This window comes from Pholcus phalangioides, unplaced genomic scaffold (assembly GCF_987345545.1).
Source record: "Pholcus phalangioides strain wild (caught in Gottingen) unplaced genomic scaffold, Ppha-v1.0 ptg000002l_1, whole genome shotgun sequence".
Classification (NCBI taxonomy): Eukaryota; Metazoa; Arthropoda; class Arachnida; order Araneae; family Pholcidae; genus Pholcus; species Pholcus phalangioides.
The window spans coordinates 14,444,050-14,467,866 of NW_028301595.1; the positions used below are offsets into that span (position 1 = coordinate 14,444,050).

Genomic DNA, 23,817 nt, shown 5'->3' on the forward strand with positions numbered 1-23,817 from the left:
GCTAATATATAAACAAGTTTCGAAGAAAAAATTTAAAAATCAATAATATGATTTATTCTGAATTTAAAAACAAAAACACCTTTGTATGTAGTATACAGAAAACATGAAACATCAAATATGAATTATTAAATAAAAGAGTAAACATAAACACACAGAAACAGACCAAAATGTAAACACAAACACAACATATTAATCAAGCAATGGGATTATCCTACACATGTTTTATGCTGTGATTAGAATCTTTTTTGAAAAATAGTCAGGCTTTTTGGCTCCCTCCCCGTTAGTACTATTGTGTGAAATTTTTCAATTTTCAGTTGGTCGTACATCATGAATGGGTCCACATGAGTAACGAGGGAAAAATTAAGAATATTAAATCATTTGTGATGGCAAAAAAAAGTTTAAAATTCTTACACGATAACAGTGGTTTGCATCCTCTATGTGCCTGCAGGCTCATAAGTGATTTTTGATGAGCAGTGAGCTTAATTATCCAAACTTATTGTCAAATATTACAATTATTCTTCCATTAACTTTACCAGTAACCAGGGCGTAGCACTCACGTGGCGCAGTGGTAACATGATCGTCTGCCACCATGAAGGTTGCTACCAGGTTTAGGGATTCGATTCTGGGTAAAAACATAAGTGACAAGTTTTTTCCTTACCAAGTCAGAGGCGACCACAGATAGATAGCGTCTTCATTTCCGACTTAACTCGATTAAAAGTAAACTGCTGTATGGCGATATGATTGGAGTTGGTTTGCGGTAAAGTAGTAACCAGGACATGGTAATTCACCGGTGCAAGGTTACCATGGCAACTGAAAAGTTGGCATCGACGCCTATTTTTCAATAGCAATTACTAAATTTGAGGTTGATGCCAACACAAAATTCTCTGAATTTATATCAGCCAATATTAAAAAATAGCTGAGTCATGAAAAATAAAAATAATTATTTTAGACCGTGTTTTTTTTTGGGGGGGGGGGGGAAGGAGGCTTGGCTACAAAGCAATTTAGCCAGTGCCTAATTTTTTTCATTGATTTGTCAAGCCCTGCTAGCACGATTAAATATAAATGTTAGTTTTTATATGTTTCTTATATGACATATTAGTTTCTGTGTATAACAATTTCCCGATTATTTCAGAGCAAGCACGGAATCATGTTTCCCATACGTCAGTGGCCAGACAGGTTACATACCAGACTGTCCTTTCAAAGGTAGATCACCTCACTGGAGACATGGTGCAAGTAGAATTTGTTCTGATGGCTCAGATCCAGTTATTTACAAGATGACACCACCTTACAGAGTTGGACCAAAAGTGAGGTTAACATTGTTTTATTTGCCCGATTTTCTCTCTGCTGTATTGATTGTAATTGTATCAAAATTTACTGCTTTGAACAGCTGAAATTAAAAGTTGGTAGAACCGCTATCTTTATCAAGCAAAGGAAACATTTCAAAGTTATACTACATGATTAACATGATGAAATCTGAACTTTCTCACAGGGTATAATGAAGAAACGTTGAACATGAGAAGTCTTAAAGCAAACAAAAAGTTTAGAAAAATACAGTCTTTAGTACAGTAAAAGTCTGTTATAAAGAGAGCTCATTATCACAAGAAAAATTGTCATTATAACAGACTTCTTGTTATGCGCTAATTTAAATTTTTTGCTCTATCAGGTTAAGTTGACCAGATGTCTTGGTTTTTTGTGAATGAATCCACTGTCCCAAAAAGTGATTTCCAGACGCCTGTTTGTTTGTTTAAATTTGCTTAGTCGAGGATCAATGAAATCTAATTATTTTTCAATATCATACAACAATTGAGATTCTCTATTATATTACTGCTTATTTCTTATGGCTGTATGGACTCGTTAACGTTTTTCGGCTAGTCGGAAAGCTTTTAGCTATGATTTATTCAGATATTACAAAATGACTTTAAATAAGCCCAAAAGTAGCCATAAGTTCAAATCAAATAAGCCGTGGCAGTCACTGAGGTCTGTTATTCTTTAGGAGAGACGAAAGCATGGGGGAGATAGATGTGAAAGTCTTAAGGCATGATGATGATGTCAGTTCATATGTACTGCTCCCCCCTCCCCATATCTCCACCCATGGACAAAAGTGAAATAAAGTTGTCACATACTTTGTGTGTATAATGAAAAAGCCCAAAAATAAGAAAGGGAGGGGTATGACTTTTCTGTATCCATTCTTTAAGAAGCATTTCTAAGTAATATGAAGAGCATGTGCGATGAGAACTGCCATTCTTAGTTTGATTCTTGAAGGGAGAAAAAACAATGAGATTTTTTTAAATGTTATAGCAAAAGCTTTTTAATTTTCAACTCGCTATATCTTTAATCAGCTTTTTGACAATCCCTGTTATGGTGAAATTCTCATTATAAGCCAGACTGATTATATCAAGCTCTTACTGTACTAAAAGTATAACAACAGGGATTTTTTTGTAACACACAACAAAGTTCACATGAAATTTTTGTAATGCTGTTCTAGAGTAAACGCAACCACAATAAATGTAACATTTATAACCAAACGGTCATTTGATCATGTTTAAGGGCACTTGAGTCAAGTCTAGGTATTGGTTGAACCAAAATTGAAGACTAAGGAAACAGCTAGTTGAATCAGCGCCATCATTTCAGGTAGCACCGCAACAGAATAATTTAAGATAGCACCTAATTAAAGAAAACATAAATTAATTACATTTTTTTCAACCCTATAAGAGGCAATTAGAAATCACTAAAAAAACCTCCCCCCTAAAAATGCCATATCTTCTTTAATGAAGTAGGCTTTATTTCGATTTTCAGCAGATGCAAACTAAGGGGTATAAAAGAAAGGTTTCCATTGAGAAATCAACTTTACAAAATATCTGGGTTTGTAATGCTGAATAAACGTCTTTGTGAATGCTGAAATAAGAGGCTTTCATGGAGGCAAGATATCTCATCATTGCCACTTAAAGGGTTAATTCATGTATACTACAATATTTACTTTAACAAACAAAACAGTTTTACACACAGCGAAAGAGTAAGTAATGATTTCACTGAAGTAATATGCAGTCAATTTCGAAAGTCACACAGACTTGATATAAAAATGACCCATGTAGGGTGGTTTAGAATTGTGGCGAGAGATGTAGAACATCAACCATATTCACATTAGTAATTATGACTGTAAAAATTCTTCTGGAAGGGACCCCCTTGTGAGAATTGCCACTGCCTCTGTTGATATTCATCATATTGAATTGCCAAAAAGGCCCCTCATGACATTTTTAGTGATGTTTTACATCATGCTTTCTACATGAACATGGTCTATTTGGAATTTTTTCCATCTCACCTGAAACTCTTTATGGGAAAGGGTTTTGAACTGCCCTAAACACAGGCAGTCTAAATTCATGCATTCATTACAGGAAAAAATTAGCCAGATTGACAGTCTTTATCACACATATTGAAGTCTACTCTGAATTGCTATGTAAATACACTAATGTACAAATATAAACACAAAGGCCACAACAGGCAAATTGCCCAATGAGGTGGCTGAAAAAAAGATGCCCATAAAAAAATATGAATGTCAAGTGAAGATAAAAACGTTGAATAACTAAAACTAGGTGGAATAAATTACTTAAATCACCAAATACTTTTTATTTCTCCATTGACAACCCCCCCCCCCCAAGTTTTTGTTAAAATAAATTAATGGTTATGTCAAATATACAAATTAATATAAGTCAATATTTTATACATGCTTATTGTTATTAAATTTTTCCCCTCCTACAACAGGAAGATGAAATAATGCGAGAGATCTATTTCAATGGACCAGTGCAAGGTCAGTATGTGTATATTTTAATGCCTTTACTCTAATGATAATTGTACCTGCTTTTATTTTATTCATTCATTTTATGCATCTAAACTTTGGAAAGATGTCAACATTATCTGTCATCCAACTAAGGTTGGGTTCACACTGGACTGATACAACAAGCGATATGATGAACATTATGACAGTGATACATAATGAAATCGACACAGATTGGTTAAAACAAGAAACTGGTATTGATTTTATGTTTTTGACCAATCCCAATTCTTACGCCGCATTGCAGATCGTATCACTTGTTGTACCAGTCCAAAGTGAGCCCAGCCTAAGGAAAATTTGCTAATTGAATGGACCAAACTGAAAAGGAATATTTAACTAACATGTATGTGAACCATACTGGGGGTGGGGGTGAAGAAAATTCAATACAAAATGAATTTTGATAACTTTTTTTTTCCCCCCACCATTTAGCAACCTTCAAAGTGAATGAAGATTTTTTCCTATATCATAGAGGAGTGTACAAGCATGAAATATCACTCACAGAGGGTTTACCCGAACCTTTCAGGTTATCCGGATACCACTCTGTTCGGATAATAGGGTAAGGTTCTAAAACTAATTGAAAAATCTTGATTCAGTTAGATAGAAAAAAAAAATTGGCAAGTGATTGTTTGATTTTAAATCACTTAATCAGTTTGTACATGCTTTTCTTTTCTTTTTGTAGATGGGGCATTGACTCTTCTAGTGGAAGACCAGTGAAATATTGGGTATGTATTATATGTTCGCCAATAATGAAAGCCACATGTTTAACTACAGTAAAGCCTCCCATAATGGTCACTTTTCAGCAACAGTAACCTCTTGAAAATGACCATATTTTCTTGGAACAGAACACATTCCATTTAACATTAAGGTTAACTCTGAACAAGGATTTCTGAATAACAGTCACTTTTGGACATAAAAATAAAAGAAAAATGATGCATATCGTAAGAAAAACAGTCCTCAAGGTTTGCTCTAAAAGAGTTAGCTTCCTTGAACCATACAGAAGAATCCATCCTTATTTTCATGTTTGTATGTCACAGGGGTTGCTCTAGACATTGTTCTGGCACTCCCTCTGGTGTATAAGCTGCATCAGTAAAAATTACAATAAAAATTACCAGCGAGATGAAATACATCAAATTTATAGATTGAATTTTCACAGATAAATCATTTCTTTCAAATTTTTTTCTGCAATTATTTTCCTCCTTTACCATTAATTAGGCACCCTTCTCCCCCTATTAGCAGCACCTTGTGCGACCACATAGATTGCACAGCCCTAGAGCCACAACTGGAGCCACAGCCTCTAGGGTTGTGCAATGATCTTCCCTGCTACATCCATGATTTCTAAAATGTGGTCCACAACCACGGGGTTTCACAAGTAGTTGCTAATGGATGCAAAATATCTTCCTGCTAAATTCATGCATTTTCAATACAGAATAAATATCAGGTACTGTAAAACAGCTTCTTTCGAGCGATAGCATGGATCGAATGATGATTTTTGTCCCGCTAAGATACATGAAATCAATAGGATTTCTGGATATTATGCCAAGATGAATAAGAAAAAAGCATTGTTGGAGATAAACAACAATTTATTCCTCTTCACCTCGACATAATATCGAGAAAGCTTATTGATTTTAGATAGAATGGAATGTTATAATTTCACATGAAATCGAGAATTTAAAGTTTTTCCCTTTTCCTCAGAAATACTGAACCTCTTAACAACAGCAACCTCCCCAATAACAGCTACATTTTCTCAGTCTCATTAGTGTCCGTTATTGGTAGGTATATGTAAAATAAATGTGAGATAACACAAGAAATGAAATTTTATCAAGTTTTTCTCAAAACAAATTATTTTATTTATCAGGAAGTCTGACGTCTCTATCAAATCTTTCAATCACATTCACAAAACTGATAACATGATTGTTTTCCTCTTTCAGCTCTGTGCCAATTCATGGGGACAAGACTGGGGTGAAAACGGTTACTTCCGTATAGTCAGAGGCGAAGATGAATGCGAAATTGAAATGTTCATCGTTGGTGTCTGGGCAAAGGTCATACAAGCTAAGAAAACGACTTAGGGATGCTGTGAATGTTCAAATATGAGCTTATTGGTTGATCATAAGCGATAGACAAGACACTGCCATAATGTCATTCAACGAGAGGGGAAAAAAAACTTTGATCTATATCCAGAAATGATATATTCTTAGTCCCCATCAGATAATAAAAGAAGTATCAGAAATCATTATCATGTTTCGAAATTCCATTTGTTCTTCAAATAGTAATTAATTTTCAAGTAAATTGGTAAATCTAAAATCATTTGAAACCTCCTTAGCGATTAAAAAACATTCTATTTAATAATTTGTGTAGTGCAGTAACATGCATATAGAGCTCACTTAATTCTATCAAAATACTTTCATTATATTGATGGGGATTATGGATATTTTTTATAGTATTTTTGTGACTCGTGCACTTCACAAGTTCATAGAGCATCAGATAACTCCAAAAAAAAATTAAATATATTTTGTATTTTTACTTCCATTTTATGACTCTCGCTTCATTTGTGTCTTGTCTTCCATCTTTGATACAGAAAAAATAGTGCATTAACACAAAAAAACGCCCACTTTTCCTTTCTGAAATAAAATATTTTTTTCCTAGATGCAAATAAAAATTTGTGAGAATATTTAAAAAAAATAATTTTTACAGATGAGAAAAATGAGGTGTGCACAGTTGACTTTGTATTAAATTCATACAGTTGGCGCTCATTATAACGACCCCATGTTATAGTGGCCATTCCCTTACAACAACTGGTAAGAAGTCCCAAATGTTTTCATATAACGACTGTGCTTTATGTTTTCCTTCCAATATAATGTCCGTTTTCTGTGTGAATATTTAACACAGTTGAGCTCCAATTTAATGAATCACAGGGAAAATTGTTATTATAATGACCTTCCATTATAAGCAAAATTTCAATTTCTTGCTCTGTCAGGTTATAAATTGTAGAAAATTCCTGTTATATCTGAATTATAATTATCTTTTAAAATCGTGTAATCTTTGTCTTCATCCAGTCTTTTAAATTGAATTGTCTATTCTTTTGCCAATATTACAAAGATAAACGATATCTTTTATATCATTTTTCTTACAAATGAATAAGACTCCAGTCATGACATTTGATTCTGCATAGAATTTTGTATTCTCAGAGCAATTCATCAGATTGACTGAACAACTAAAATTCTCAATTATTATGTTGTTTTTCAATTCAATGGCTTAATGGACTCATTAACATTGTTCTGCTAATTGAATATTTTTTTTAGCAGAGTTTGTTCAGCCATTCAAAAACGACTTTAAGCAACAAGTTCTGGTCAAACATGCCCTGACAGTCACTGGGAGAAACAAAAGCCAAATAAAATCATCACATATTGTTTTTGTATAGTGGGGGTAGCAGGGAAGCCTAAAAGTATGGGGGGGGGTGTGAAAAGTGTATCTTTTTCTAAATCCATCCTTTGTTAAGAATCGCTCATAGAACAATTTTTATAAGGAGCATATTCAATGATGAATGATAGAAATCATTTTAATTCAACTCTTCAAGGGAAAGAAAGAAAAACTGACCTTTTTTTTGGAGAATTTAGTTGATGTTATGACAAAGCTCAGGGCTCTCACTCAAAAAATTAGAAAAACGCAGGACTAAAAAGGAGGATGGGGGAAGGTAACCACCTTAGACTACATAATCATAGCATAATAATTGATTTGAATTAACTTTTTTTTTTCATAGCACTATTTCAGTATCCTATAATATTGACTCAAGCCAAAGCAAAATGGCTTGGTTACCAAACCAATTTTAGGCCGATAGGCCAAAACAGTGTACTAGCAACCACAGATAATTCTTTTCTGTCTCTTTTCATATATATTACATGGGTTTTTATTTTTTTGGAGTTTTCCAAAGTGCAGAGTTTGTCAACTCTCTTCGATAATGCATAGCAAATTTTAAAGACTTAGGTTTTTTAAGAATGACACTCCTTTGAGACTACTTACAAAAGCATGATGCAAAATGTGTAAATTACAAGATCTGATGTAAATAAAGCAAGGTGAACCAGATAGTTTTACTGTGTTCTCCATCCTTTTTTAAAGGGATTTGTTCCCATTTTACTGTTCAATGCCAGTGTAATCATTTTTGACAAATGAAGCACTTTCATTTCTAGCTCTTTGCTGAGCATTATAAATATTGTTTACGCCTCTTCATGTCTTAAAAATACAGAAGACGAATTTTACCTTATCCATCAATGTCAATTTCATACAATGCAAATCAATTTTGTGAGCGAACTAAATGCTATTGGGTAGCATCAGAATCACCAAACCTAGAATAGGATGTATCCAACTGCTTTGTAATGCAAACTGTTGTTTCATCTATACACAAAATGTGCACCATAATTTTGAATAATGAATGTTAGTTGCTATCTAAGATCATGAAGTAATAAATACAAAATTATTTTTCCATCCAGACAGAAGTTTTTAATGACTACTATACTTGTTGAACCCTCAAACTAAGCAAATGAAAAATTAATAAACCAAGTAGTCCACATACAGCCTCCCCAAATAACCTTAAAAATGATACAATTTCTGCTTTGGCAGAATCATTAATTGCAATCTCTACCATTTGTAATATTTAGCAATATATCAATGATTCCCTGCTCAATTACACAAATTTTATTGATAGAATTTGGTAAAAAAAAAGAGGAAAAGTAGGACGAGTGGGAGCCCTGAAAGCTTCATAATTTTAAACTTGCTATAACCAAATATTTTTGTTTCTTTAATTAGCTGTTTAACAATCACTCTCAAATCATTGGTTAAAACAAGATTCTTCTCATTATAAGCTGTTACATCAAATTTTTACTGTTATTTAATTGAGAGGGGGCAGTTAAGATGATCACAAATATACACAACAGGGACTTGAATTTATTAAATGAAATCGTTAAATCAGAGTAAACTAAATATTGATTCAGCAGAGGGGTGGGGAAACTTGTTTAGCATTGGGACACTTGCAGGACAGTAGCTTTTTTTCAGAAATAGCTTTCTAATTTCGGTAGCTTTTGACTAGAAATTTCCTTCGGGGGGACTATAAAATGACCACACAATAGACTTAACCATGTCATCCCATAAAAATCAGCCATTTTCTAACATTTTGGGGAGAACCTAATGGCGCGGTGATATGGTGCTCGTCTTCCATTATGGAGATTACAGTCAAGGTCCACTGGTTCAAATCCGGGCAAGAACATCAGAAACAAGTTCTTTACCCACCGAACCTGGGCAATCATTGATAGATGATGCCTTTATAGTGTAAGGATTCACTATATTGTACATGTTGATTTAATATACTTTATTATATAAATTTATTACTATTAAAATTACTATGGGTTAAACTTTACTATTTACATCGCAGTCGAGTATGAACACATACGGACATTCCGAAGTCTCGACTCTCTATGTTCGTAGTACACATATACACTGAAGAGCCAAAATAACTGGTAACCTACCTAATATCGTGTAGGGCCTCCGCGAGCCCGCAGAAGTGCCGCAACACGACATGGCATGGACTCGACTAATGTCTGAAGTAGTGCTGGAGGTAATTCACACCATGAATCCTGCAGGGCTGTCCATAAATCCGTAGGAGTAAGAGGGGGGGTGGAGATCTCTTCTGAACAGCACGTTGGAAGGCATCCCAGATATGTTCATGTCTGGGGATTTAGGTGGCCAGCGGAAGTGTCTAAAGTCAGAAAAGTGTTCTTGGAGCCACTTTGTAGCAATTCTGGATGTGTGGGGCATCGCATTGTCCTGTTGAAATTGTCCAAGTTCGTCGGAATGGACATGAATGGGTGCAGGTTTAATGATTCTCGTCAGTCGTCCCGTTCTTGCATGATCTTTTTCCGGCTGCAGCGATGTCGTAGATTTAATTTTTTACCGGATTCCCGATATTCACGGTACACTCGTGAAATGGTCGTACGTGAAAATCCAAATTTCATCGCTACCTCGGAGGTGCTATGTCCCATCTCTCGTGCACCGACTATAACACCACGTTCAAACTCACTTAAATCTCGATAACCTGCCATTGTAGCAGCAGTAACCGATCTAACAGCTATGCCAGACACTTGTTGTGTTATATAGGCGTTGCCGACCGCAGCGCCATACTCTGATTGGTTCCATATCTCTTTATTTGCATACGCATGCCTGTACCAGTTTTTTTGGCTCTTCAGTTTATATACTATATAGTAACTACTAATGGTAACTACAGTGAAACTTGTATGAAACACCAAGACACTGACATTTAAAAATTAGAGACTGAAATAATATTCTGTTTTAGACAGATTTCTGTTTTAAAAAGTGTGAATCAAAGCATTAATCATTGAACAGACTATATCTTGATTCCATTTTAAACAGGTTTCCATCTCATAAAGTGTCCACCTTGGACAAGTTACTGTACATAATAATTGTACATAACTACTTAATAACTAACTATATACTATCATAGTAATGTAGTATGTGTCCCTATACATGGTATCCATGAATTCATGGTCAAAACTTTAGCAGAAAGAAACCATGAAAATTCATCATAGAATATGCAGCTGCAAACTCTGTTCAAAAACAATAGGGGCTGCAACATACTTAAGAGTTGAATTGGCCAAATCCCAGCATTCTAAGCATCAACAGCAAACAAGATGTAGCAATTTACAAACACAAAAGAGGCTGACATGCGCTTGATGATTACATAGCCCAAAACAATGATAGAGAAGAGCAAAGACTGCACCACGAACATGATACCACGCAGGATTGACAAATCCGATGCACCAGGTGATGACTAAAAACTTGGCACCTAAAACTTTTTGCATGTGTGATTACCAATGCACGTAAAAGAAATACCCCTGGCTCTAAAAACATTTGATTGGCGCCAAGATTTTTCAAAAAAAGAAAAACTTTTCTATGAAAGGAAAGTGTTCTATCATACAATGTGTTGATGTTTATGAGCAGGTACAGCCATTGCTGTTACCACTTATGCTGGTGGGTACATGTTTGAGCATTTGTCGTAATGATCTCCAATAAATATCGCACTAACATTGTGAAACCTATGTCTCTTTCAATTTCAGACTGTTCTCTGCATTTGTGACAGCATATTTTAAAATAAATAATGGTGAGTTTGGTATGAACTGCTACCTCTTTCAATTTTCAGTCATGAATTGAGTACACCCAACATATGTAAGTTTTTGACACCAGTCGATATTTCAATTGGACAAACCATTATAAATTACAAGCAGCTTTATACACAGTAAAAATATATATCATACATATTTACGTAAAGTCATACTCAAGAATACAATTTAACGTATACAAACATGAAGCAAAATTGTCAAGCTTACATGGATTTTTAGGAATATTGGTCTCTCCAGTAAAGATGTCCTTCATTGTTCATAAACAATCTCCTACAACATTAAGGAAAACTTTTAGAAAGAAAACAACACCTATATAAGTACATTTATCTTGACCCATTCAATGTTTCTGACGTAATATTATGCCTTAAGTTCTGTGGAAGAAATAAAAACACCATTCTTTTGCTTGCCAAATGTATACACCAATTTCATATAAATAACCTTTAGAATTTTATGTGTGATTAAATAAAAACATGTTTTTCCCACTCTTTCTTTCTCCCTGCTGGTATTTGCTTGAGGGGTTGTATATTAGAATAATTCAGTAGAGAGAGAAAGAATTTGGATTTTTATGTATTTTTTTGTTAAGATGGTGGCAAATATTACGTGTGCTCAGCTCATGGACTGGATCATGCCTATGATAATTCAAAATTATATAGTTCACTAGCAGTTTATTTGGCATTATATGGTTATGTCCAGTGCCATCTTAATGCATGGGCCTACGCGGACACAGCCTCAAGTGCAGAGTGGCTTCATGAAAATGAGATTTAGTTCAATTTTTCAAGAATAAGCACATTAATTGGGAATCAGAAAAATCACTTTGCCCAGGGAAAACATATGCTCTGAAGATGACCATGGTCATTTGTCCATTTTATTACACCCAATAGTTCTTTTCTGACAAGATATTTTGCTTGCAAATTAATTTCTCATTTCACACAGTTTTGATTTCATACATGTTTCATTCCGTATCGCTGATTTGTGCATGGTGCTAGAATCTAAAACATCAGTTTTAGTGGAGGGAACTACATTCAGGAGAGTCAGAAGTATTTTAGACCCACGGCGCTTGGCTTGAGCTTCATGTAAGCATTTGATTTTTGAATAAATTCTGGTGGTGTGCTCAAATGCGTGCCAAAAAACACTGGGAACGAGTGCTGGGGGGGGGGGGGGGGGGTAGGAGGGGAGGTTTCGACGAGCACTCATGGCTCCAATGCAACAGTTTTACCTATGAAGTTATATAAAGTTTCTAATGTAGGAGAGAAGTTTTGAAATATCTCTTATTAAAAAACTAGGCTTGTGTTTTAAAACGAGAAACAAATGATAAGAAATACTTGTTCCTTGGCCGGAAAATCACTACCTACTGTAATGACAAACATTCACTTATAGACATCCCCCAATCTACATATACCACATTCTTTATTGTTATTGAATCACTAAAACTTGTTCCTACAAGTAATCCTGTACTTGCAGGCATAAAATATAATAATCTAAATAGAATAATTCCCCCCCCCCCAGTTTTATCAAAAACTAAGGTTTCCACTTTTGGTGGATCTTTGCATTCGAGGGAGTATCTCATTGGAAGAAGGAGTGAAAAAAAACACATTGGCATAGAGTTAACCTCCTCAGTCCTGGCATCACCCACAGGAGAGTGTAGACAGCACTTAGAAAATTCCGGCCTAGCTAAATGAAATGCTCAGAGACCTCAAAATTAGTTCTAGATGTTGTAGTAAATTATTCGGACTTGTCTGTCAATGGAATCGATTCGTCATTGTACGGCCTACACGACTAGTGACATCCAACGAACGCGGACGGACCGCCACCAACGGAATTTGATTATCGAGTCCGGACGTGCCAAGGACGTTATAATATCAATTGAGATTTCAATTCTTAGATCACGATTTATCATAATTATTCCGTTGATTTATACTTCTGTAATTGGACTTGTTATTCTGTTATACAAATTTATATATATATACACTGCTGGCCACCCAAATTGCAACACCAAGAAAGACAAGAGATATCGCAACAATATTTATTTTGTAGATAACATGTTGACCAAGCATCAAATGATTAAATTTATAGACTTCTGTGAAGTATGGTTCCTGCCAAAATCAGTAGCCAGAGTAGCCGCCATTGTTGGAGATCACCGCTGCCACACGCCTCGGCATTGATTCAAAGAGACTTTGGATGTGTTCTTGGGGTACAGCAGACCAAGCAGCTTCTACGCGTTGCCAAAGTTGATCTGGTGTGGCAGCTGGGGATGTAATCTGGGTCAATCGTTGAGCAACCATGAACCACATGTTTTCTATCGGCGAAAGATCCGGAGAGCGAGCTGGCCAGGGAAGCAATTCAATCTGGCGATTGACGAAGAACCTTTGGACAATGCGTGCCACGTGTGGTCGCGCATTATCCTGTTGAAATATGTCTGTGGGCAAGCCCTGAAGGTAAGGAAGGACAACTGGCTCCAACACCTCGGAGATGTAGCGCTGGCTTTTTAAAGTACCGGCAATGCGTACTAGAGGAGTGCGAGAGTGATATCCAATACCGTCCCATACCATAATACCCGGGGCAGGACCAGTGTGGCGGTGCATAACGCAGCTGTTCAACATCCTCTCTCCACGGTATCTCCAGACTCGAATCCGACCATCGTGGTGTTGCAGACAGAAGCGTGACTCGTCAGTAAAGACAATTTCATTCCATTGTGCCGTCCACATCCTTCTTTCATCGCACCATTGGCGGCGGAGACGTCTGTGGTTCTGCGTCAAGGGTAGACGAAGCAATGGACGTCTTGCGGACAGACCACTCTGCTGTAAACGGCGTCGAATGGTACGCGCAGACACTGGATGATGCGTACAGACTGAATGTGCTGTGCTATGGTTCGTGATGTGGCTGAGCGATTCGTCACTGCCATACGCACAATACGCCTGTCATCACGTGAAGTGGTGCACTGAGGTGGATGCGATCGAACACGTCGGTCCGTCGTACCCTCCTGCATCCAACGATCACATATCCGCATTACAGTTGTTTGGTTTCGTCCAACACGACTACCGATTTCCCTGAAAGATAATCCACAATCTCGGTAGGCCACTATCCTTCCTCTGTCGAACTCGGATACTTGATCAAAAGATGATCGCTGTTTTCTACGAGGCATAATTGATCGTTCTTTTGAAAAAACCACAAGAAAAACACAATTGCCCTACTTCAAATCGTCGAAATCTCCAAGCCTTAAATAGCGCTTTGAAGTGGCGCCACAGGCGCGCGTGATGTGCGTCTGCGCTGAAATTCTAATCATTTGCATATCTCACCTCCGTTAATGCATGTTGTAAATTTCATATTATTTGCATGCTTCCTTCAGGGTGTTGCATTTACGGTGGCCAGCAGTGTATATATATATATACATATTTAATAAAATTCCGGATGCACCCATCTTTCGGGAACGCTTTGATATCTCCTTGAGATAGGAAGCGGGGTGCGTCCGGTCCTTCAATGTTCAATGGAAACTAATTTCAGGCAATATAGTTAAAAATAAATGGAAAAATTCAAAATTCCTTCAGGACTGAGGAGGTTAAGTTCTACTAAATTAACATTCAATAATATTGCATATTATGTACCTGGTGGAATTTTGCCTTTGCGTTCAAGGTCCTTCATTTCCAAGATGTCACTTTTAAGCTTCAACTTCAGTATTTCTCGACATAATTCATCTCTGAATTGAAATAAAACACATAACAATTAACACCAAAAATTCAAGGTTTGATTTCATACTAAATTGAGTTTCATGAACTTAATTTCTGAATGAATAACATTGCAATTTAACAACAATATTCTGCTGACAAGCAAAAAAAATTAATGAATGGGAGGAAAAATTCACAGACGGGCCTGGTGACGAGCAAAAAAGAAATAAAAACCAATACAATATAGGGATGGTATAATATTTATAGAATCTAAAAATATGTAAAGAGAAGGCAGGCTTTCATGGCCAGAGTTTATAATAGAGTTCATGGCTTTCAGGCTGTTACATCGTGTTCCTGGTTTCTTTGAAGCAGACTCAAATTAATACTTCCGAATTCTTTTCCCCCCCCTTTCCCCATACAAATTTGAAGACTCTGATCCCCACCTACTCAATCAGAAGCTGCTAGGTACCACCAACATTGACATGTCACTTGCTCGATCTCACAATGACGGGGTTGATTCTTCTACATTTCTAGCAAAAGCATTCAGTGGATGATGGTCATTCAAGGAGGTCTTCATCTCCTTGCTTGGTGAAAATTGGCTGAAGATATCCACAGCAATAGTGGACAAAATGCCTGCTTCAAAGAAAAACAGTCTAAAAGGCATGAAAATTTGATTTGCCAAACTGCAGATTCAAAAAGGTTGAGGACCACTACACTTAGAGCATCAACTTATTGGCAGACTATACTGAAAGTTTGGATTTATTTGTTATATAAACATCACATGACAAACCGTATCTGAACACAACAAACAGATTTTTCCAATAAATCTCAAAATACCTGTGCATTTTGTCATCAATGCCAATCTTTTCAAGAGTAGTATCATTCATCCGCACAAGATTTCGCCCTAAATTAATAAATAAGAGGAGGGGGAGTTGAACATCATCTTATAAACATTACTGAATTTTCCAGTAAGTAAGTCACACTAAGAAAAATTTCTAGAAGAAAAAGTTTTCATGGAAATGACACAATCTTTTTTTGATGCAGCAGTTGTATATAAGCTGCATGCAATTTTTCTTTAATATCACATGGGGGGGGGGGGGAACAAAGTTCTTGCCAGAAATTTATTATTTGCAAAAAAGGATACGGAAAAATCTTTTCGGAAGAAAGTCATCGAAGATGATTCCACGGTGATCCCACCAGATAGAAAATATGATTTTTTTGTGTGTCAGCGTGCATCACGATGTCTGGTGACCTTTTTCGCCCTCGCACTGGGCAATTTCTAGCTGGATTGTCGAGGGGAATGTCCATAGTGCAAACAGAATCCTACTGTTCTGGCACATACAGTGGACTCTCTAAAGGCAGAATTTATCACGGTTGCAACCCTAAAAGCACTAAGTTTGGTTTTTCAGTGTAACCAAATGATGTGACAAATTTTAGATTTTTCAACAGACATTTTACATGTCCCATATTACATCTAAAAGTTGCAAACAACGAGTAAAATTTTACATACTATTAAAACAAGCTTTAACGTTTCCAAAATGATCTCGATTACGCAAATTAGACTGTAAACATGACTAATGCAGCTTGTCTGGTGCTACCTATTATTTTCTGATGAGAACTTTGTTCCCCTACCTAATAATTTCAAAAACACTTAATGAAATTAAATTAAGTGATGTGCATTTAACTTACTGGCTTTGAATTAGTCGCAAGAGCTAAAAACAAACTTTTAACATTGATTATATATATGCTGCAGCTTTATTATGGGAAATTACAGTCTAACAATCAATCTTTTTTTTGCCTCTACCATAGTTATTTTCTGCAAACGGGAACCAATCAAACAAACACCCAGTTTATCACAGATTGAAACAGAAATATAAAAATAATAAATTTTACGTCTCTCTCTAGGAGGTTCTGGGCTCCTCGGTGAGAGGACTTCCTGAGATAGCAATGCCACCTTGTTGCAGTTTCTATAATACATTCTCACCCCTTCCAAATATTATAGCAAATCTCAGCAACTGGTTTAAAAATCATCAAGAACAATCGTAACATTCACTTGAATCTAATGCATCTTTTGTTTCTCAGCTGCATTGAATAGCGAGTCATAAACGTTTGCATAGCATCCGAACAAGCAACTGAATGCTAGATGTAGAGTTAGAAGGCATGTAGAGGGCTTAAGCTTTTCTCTCAGGATGGGTTTATAAAACATGTGCAATTTATATTTTGTTCCAATACCAGAATTAGCGCTGTAACAGTGTTTTCGCAAAAAACTAGGAGACTGTGAATGCAAAAACCATGAATGTGAAATCTGTGAAATACTGAGGGACAATTGTATTTAAAAAAAAAAAATTAATGTAGCGAGTTTTTTTATAACACAAAATTTTGCTTATGATTTTGAGCAAAAGATGCAAACGCACCTGATACATCATGCTCGAGGAACAAACTGGCATACAGAGTATGGTAATCTTGGCAATGACGACGCAACCATTTCAGAACATCAGCATTGGTCCAGAAGTAGACAGGTTTCGGGCGAGTGCTTGTCTTTTGAGTTTCTTTATCCATGTTGGATAAACATTCTGGCGATACCTATAACAATGATAAAATCTGAAGTTTTATAATTACAATTGAATAATCAAAGAATGTGACATGACGAAAGGTATGTCAGGTTTTGAGTTTAATATGTTTGTTCCAATTAAATTTGAAGAACAGATATTCTGACATTTCTTTTAAATGAATTTTAAAACGAAATTGTTCTCATAAAAAAGAAATTGGATTTTCAGTCACTAACCTTATTTCGGTTCTCGTCCATTGTGCTCTTGCGTTCCTTCATAAATTATCCGAAGATTTCTATGTAAATTCAAGAGAAAATAGATGATTTCAATATAAATTTAATATAATGCATGAGAGCAATGCAGGTATTGCTACTCGCCTTACTAAATAAATCTCAAGATGGTTTTTTTTGCTATGTTAGCTCTGGTTTTCTGTTTACGTATATGTTACTGCCAAAGCCTGAAGTGACCAGCCCAGTTGACTCGGCCAATGTCAGAAATTCTGGCTTTAGCTGATCCCTATATATCGATTTCTATGCATCCCTATATCTATCCCTATGATTCAAGGTCATCATCATATTGGCATATTTTTTCGTAGTAATTATGGTCATTTATAATCAGTGATAGCTAATCATAATTACTATGGTTAGCTATGGAAACCCCAATGATCGAAGAGATCTGTATATTGATATCTCAATGTGATTCACATATAGAAATATATAGAGATTGATATATAGGGACCGGGAAAAGCCCAAATTTCAGACATTGGGAAAGTCAACTGGGCTGGACACTTTGCAAAGTGGCCAACTTTGGCAACAGACATGCTGTGGTAGTGTGGCAACAGCGTTCACCAATGGATGGCACTGTCCACGCAATAGGGGAAAGAGCGCGTCTGAGCGATGGTGGAACTGGACTTGCATTTTGCCACTCAAACAAGATAGTCACGCTGCCCGCTCGTTCTTATAGGTTCTGTAAATTTAATTGTATAATAAATATTAATTATATCTTTCAATTTACAGAACCTACAAGAACAGTTCCACCATCACGCAGGCGTGCTCTTTTCCCTATTACGTGGGCAGTGCCATCGAGTGGTGGACGCTGCCACCACAGTAGTAACATATATATTGCATAGCTGCCAACTTTAGAGAACGGATTCAAATTCTGCAAAAAAATAAATATGAAAGGGATTTTTGAAAAAAAAATTATGGATTTATCAATTGTGAAAGTAAAATTGTGGGGATTTTTACCCTTTACAATAATGCGACTTCGTGCAAGCCATCGCAGATCAGTGCCAAGTTGCAGATCATCGCAACCCGTAGGTTAAATTGCCTTGTTATTACTATTCTCAAATAAAATCCAAGTTCATCAGTGTCAGAAATTTTCCTGACAAAGGGGTACAACAGAAAATGGTGAAAACATATATATATAAGCACAAAAAAATATTTCCACTGCAGAGAGCCGCCACACAGAGTGGCGAATGCACCAAGCTCTGTGATTATATTTTAAAAATGGAAAATGCTGAATACTGCTGCCCAAAAGAATGACCTAGAGATGGTGTGAACACGGAAGTAATTTAAATAGTGACCTAGAGAGTTTGCGAGTATGGGGTGACCAAATGAGTGAATTAGAGAGCAAGGAAACCAGGTCAGCAAGTAATCAAAAGAATGATCTAGAACGGGGATTCTCATACTGTGAACTACAGCAGCCTGGCCCAATACCAAACGTTGTCAAGGGTGGAATGGAATGTCGGTTTTTCAAAATTTTTTCAAACAGACTCTTTGGGAAATTGCTCTGGGGAGCCACAAATAAGTGTTGATTAAGAAAAGGGGTGCTGGGAGTGGAAAAGTTTGAGAACCCCTGCATGGCCTTCCCCCCGCAACGGCGGGGCTGACAGGGTTCTAGCCCTGGGACCGAGGACTATTCTCATCATTTTTTAATTTTTCAAGCTATAAATTAACTATAAAAGGGCCCATTAAAAAGTGGCTGAGAATACCAGCCTAGGGGTCCTGCTCCAGGTTGTCGGGGCCATGAACCCGTGACCTAGAACATGTGCATATGAGTGGCTGGAGGAGTTCACAAACATAAGCGAATCACCAAAAAAGTAACCTAGAAATTGTGTGAGCATGGCAGTGATCCAAAGAGTAACCTACAGAGTATATGCACATGGCCATCACAAGGCTACATCCATCCTAGGGGCCCGGGATGATTGTTAGCTTTTTTTTGTTCACAATATAAATTCATTATAGCGGGGGTTCGTGAAAAAGCCTGTCCTACAGTCCCGCCAAACATCCCAGTCTGGGGAGAGGGGAGCCTAGTGCAAGATGTAAGGGACGATACACAGGAGTGATCAAAGAGTGTCTTTCAGAGAAAGGGCCAGAGAGCAACCAAAAGAGTGTGCAAGTATACGAGTAACCAAAAGTGCGATTCAGGGGCAGAGGCATATCTGTAGCGACGATAGTCTAAGCAGGCTGCCAGGGTGGCGAATTTTAGGAATAACTGGTCAAGAAAGGGTTTATCAACAGAAAATTCTCAGCTTTTTACTACATAAAATCGCCAAATGGTCGCCAAATCTCAATTAGTAGGCCTACAGCTATTTTGTTCCTATCCCGAATATGGACTATTCCATGAATTTCAACACAGAATCAGCATTTTAATATGAATCTAAAATTTGAAAACACACAGGATTTGTTGATTAGTCATTACAATTATTTCAACTAATTAATAAAATTTCTACAGTTGTTGTAGAGTTCATTGCATTTGTTGTTCATTGCAACAATTGTTGTTGTTGTAGAGTTCATTGCATTCGTTGTTCATTGCAACAATTGTTGTTGTTGTAGAGTTCATTGCATTCGTTGTTCATTGCAACAATTGTTGTTGTTGTAGAGTTCATTGCATTTGTTGTTCATTGCAACAATTGTTGTTGTTGTAGAGTTCATTGCATTTGGGACTCTGTGGCACAGACTCCCCATCAAATTATAATTTGACAGGATGGGAAAAAGTTTTTAAATCATTAATAATCATTAATCATAATCATTAATAACAACCATTGTTATTATTATTATCATAATCAAATCACAAAAGGAAGAGCTTTTTACCTTTCGTGAGAACACAATCAAGTCCTTCCTTTTTTTTCCCCACAATTCAAAAATTTTAATGACAATTCCTTTTTGACAAAGCAGACGAGTTTGTTTACACGCTTTCTTTTACGATCTATGCAACGATTACGATTTTATTCTGAAAGTTAACGGCCAAACGATCGTAAAGTTACGAGTCCATAACCTGACCATATTCACTCGAGAAAAATACGCGAAATTGTTCTTCGAAATACGGGACATTGCCAATTATCGCCAAAAATGATTCTAAAAGTGAGCAAAGTTGCCAAATAATGATCAAATCGAAGGAAAGTCGCAAATCGAGGGATATAAAACGCGCCACTGCAAATTGCAGTGAATTAAAAAAAGAAAAGACAAAAATATGAAATAAATATTCTTATTTCTGAGTTGATAATTTTCATCGTTGATTTGAAAAATAAAAGGAGGCAAGTTGATTTCGTTGAAAATCAACGAAGTCGGGACAGCCAGAAAAACAAAATACCGGGAACAGAAAAAGCATGGCCATTCTATGAGTCTGGTGAATGACCTTGATAACTGAACTACTGACCATATTTTATGAAAAATATCACAGTACAAATGCTTGCAAAAAATCACCAAAAACGTGAGCTGACCCCATTTCTTTGAGAAAAAATATGTATACAGTTAGCCCTCGATTTACGAACTTCATTCCATCTCCAAAATCCTTTCGTTAAACGAATTGTTCGCAAACCCACGGCCGGTTCTGGCCATTTTTCAAATGTAAGCGAATACTATATAATGCCCCAAAAAATCGCCCTTTTCAGCTGGCGAGGTCGGAAATTTTTACGTGTCCGATATCGAACGATATAGTAAAATATATATCACACACACACACACATCTCTCTAATCTTATTTGAACTGAGAGACCTCTGTTAATTAGACGGGATACCGTCAATATGTGCTGTTGCGTGCAATGGAGATCTAACATTTCATCTAGGGCCAACTCCTGGCCATGTTGGACCACTAGTTCTTGACAGAGACGGGTTCAAATATTTTGCGGCAAAAAAAAAACATTGTGGCCCCTCTGAACAGGGCTTTTTTAGTACACTAGGGTGTCCATGGGTACTCTGGTGCCCGTCAGGTTCACACTAGTGCCCGAGAACGACTGTAAAACTACTTTGTATTCATAAAAAAAAATGTCATTCGGCAATAAATTTGGACGAAAGTGTCTGCTTCCCATTGAAAAAAATTGCGAGTGAGCCCCCAGACACTTGAAGGTTTAGGGCTCCCAGGGTTGGAAACTGATTATCCCCCCAGGCCCTCAACCTTAGAGGTTCTCTTTTTTTATCTTGGACTGAATTTTAAGCTATTGCTTTGTTAAAAAGTTGAAGTCAAAATGCTATTAAAGCATTTTTATTCCCCTTTTGCGGGAAAAAACAATTAGCTGCCCGGTGCGGCCGCAGTCTTCGCACCTGCCTAAGTCCGACCCTGGTTTTCGAATGTCATCGTCATGCAAGTCCAGTCCCATGTCTTCCTCAAGGACACAATCTCTTCTACAAATGTTGCCTCCTGTTCACGAGTTAGCCTCCTCAAAGTCACGTTCAATAATGCAATCAAGCCACAGTTTTTCGCGCACATACGCGTGGTTACAATGCTGTATCTAGTTTCGTATCGTGAGCAGTCATCCTCGCACTTGTGTTCATTTCTCGAGAGAGGCACGCTACCTGAGACTGTAGAATAAGGTCGAATCCCATTATAACGAACTCCAAGAGACCGTAGAAATCACTTCGTTATGACAAAATTTCGTTATAAATTAATTTCACAAGTTATTTGCTCTCTTTAATGAATACCGTTATAGCGAAAATCTCGTTTTAACGAACACTTTTCTAATCCCCCAGATAAATTTGCATAGCGTACATTAGCACACACACACAGCAATTACATTTTTAAATAACATGAAATTTCTTTATAACGAAATTTCGTTATAACGAAGGGATTTCTCCGATCTCTTGGAGTTCGTTATAATGGGATTCGACTGTACTATCCCTGATGCTACTAGGATCCCGATCTGGGTATTCTCATTGATGAGTGGCTTAGGTTTTCTGAACATCGTTCAGCGGTGGTCAAAAAAACGAATAGAATGCTCGATTTCATTTTCAAGGTTTCTTCGCGTTCTCCGAAAGTCATTCTTCCGCTTTTCCGAGGCTTAGTTCGTCCTGGACTGGGGTATGCTGTAAGGTTTTGAAGACCTATTTTCTTTCAGAGGGAGCATGGACTTGGTAGAGAAGATGCAGAGAAAAGCTACGCGTAATCTTATTGGCACACAAGTCTTAAGCTTGCTTCAGCTCGAGATCAGCTCGCATTCTCGCCTTGAGAGTGAGAGAGAGGCTGGGAACCACAGAAAATTCATACAAAATATATTTGGTTTTTTTTTTAAACCGAGCACAACTCAGGTCTATCGCCATAAGCAATTTACTACCTAGTGAGTTGTGCCGGAAGTGTAAGTGTGTGTACCTAACAGTCTGAGTGTGTATCTAGTGTTGTGTATAATTTTTCAGTGCTGCCATCTATATCTCAGAAGTGAAGTGAGTGATGTGTAGTGACTGAATATTTGTACTGTTTGTAGGCCTGTTGCTCTCTGTGGCGAGACTTTTTTTAACGGGGAGATCGGCTCGCATTTGCGCCTCGAACTTGGGAACCACAGAAAACCAACTTCAGCCGACAACCACTGTGGCGACGGTGGGGCTCGAACCCGGGTCCCCGCGATGCGAGTCCGTCACTATGACCACTCGACCACCACAGCGGCATATATTGGGTTGCTATATTTCGTCTATATTTGACATCCATATTTTTTTTTTTTTTTTTTCATGGGCATCTTTTTCCAGCCACGTCACTGGGCAATTTGCCTGTTGTGGCCTTTGTGTTTGTATTTGTATTTCTTCTTCCTAACTTTCCTAGCGACATTCGGCAATGTCTTGCATTTTTCCGTATTCAAAGGCAATTGCAACATGATTGAACCAATATTTTAGTCTCAATGGAAACAAAAATGTAATACTCAAAAAGTAAAATAATACTCAAAAGTCACGCTTCCGATCATTTTCTTTCTTTCAAACCCAGCACAACTCAGGTCTATCGCCATGGGCAATTTATTACCGAGTGAGTTGTGCCAGAAGTGTGAGTGACCTAGAAGTTGGGAATAACAGGAAACTAATTTCAGCCGACCACCACTGTGGCGCAAAAGGAGTTCAAACCCGAGACCTCGCGATGTGAGCCTGTCACCAAGACTACTCGACCATCACGCTTCCGACAAACGAATAATTTGGAAAGAGACGTGTTCATAAGTCGGAAAGTTGCTGAATATTTATTCATTTTTTACATATAATGAACTATTATTGGCTACCGAGGAGGAGCTCAGAACGTTGGATATTTTACCGGTAAATGCAGCACAAAATCATTCAATGGATACGGCAGCATTATATCAAGTCCATTGTTGAAACTTTGGGGAACTTGTCGGGAATGTCTGTT

The 23,817-nt window shown here is 37.0% G+C and overlaps 2 protein-coding genes across 2 annotated transcripts in view; one reads left to right on the forward strand and one right to left on the reverse strand.

Moving 5' to 3' along the window:
• The window catches only part of LOC149089444 (putative peptidase C1-like protein F26E4.3), a 51,705-nt gene extending 45,350 nt beyond the window's left edge, over positions 1 to 6,355 (forward strand). Inside the window, exons 7-11 of the mRNA XM_089238553.1 lie at positions 1,133 to 1,304; positions 3,760 to 3,805; positions 4,259 to 4,385; positions 4,509 to 4,551; positions 5,758 to 6,355. Coding sequence (XP_089094679.1) covers positions 1,133 to 1,304; positions 3,760 to 3,805; positions 4,259 to 4,385; positions 4,509 to 4,551; positions 5,758 to 5,895 — 526 coding nt within the window. The 3' untranslated portion in view covers positions 5,896 to 6,355. The remainder of the gene's footprint in view (positions 1 to 1,132; positions 1,305 to 3,759; positions 3,806 to 4,258; positions 4,386 to 4,508; positions 4,552 to 5,757) is intronic.
• ave (sterile alpha motif domain-containing protein aveugle) lies at positions 970 to 20,443 on the reverse strand. The gene is made up of 7 exons (XM_089238557.1): positions 20,317 to 20,443; positions 17,461 to 17,519; positions 17,090 to 17,258; positions 15,513 to 15,579; positions 14,616 to 14,707; positions 11,221 to 11,283; positions 970 to 2,664 (listed from the first exon to the last, which is right to left on the reverse strand). Exons 2-6 carry the CDS (start codon positions 17,500 to 17,502, stop codon positions 11,270 to 11,272), a joined length of 384 nt encoding a protein of 127 aa, XP_089094683.1. The 5' UTR covers positions 17,503 to 17,519; positions 20,317 to 20,443; the 3' UTR covers positions 970 to 2,664; positions 11,221 to 11,269.
• Positions 20,444 to 23,817: the final 3,374 nt, after the last annotated feature.

Bases quoted from the DNA above. Each gene is read 5' to 3' on its own strand.
- ave (XM_089238557.1), bottom strand. From the start codon at position 17,502: ATGAAGGAACGCAAGAGCACAATGGACGAGAACCGAAATAAG. The intron at 17,259-17,460 runs GTTAGTGACTGA...TCATTGTTATAG, and splicing joins TGGACGAGAACCGAAATAAG to GTATCGCCAGAATGTTTATC. The intron at 15,580-17,089 runs GTGCGTTTGCAT...TTATTAATTTAG, and splicing joins CCTCGAGCATGATGTATCAG to GGCGAAATCTTGTGCGGATG.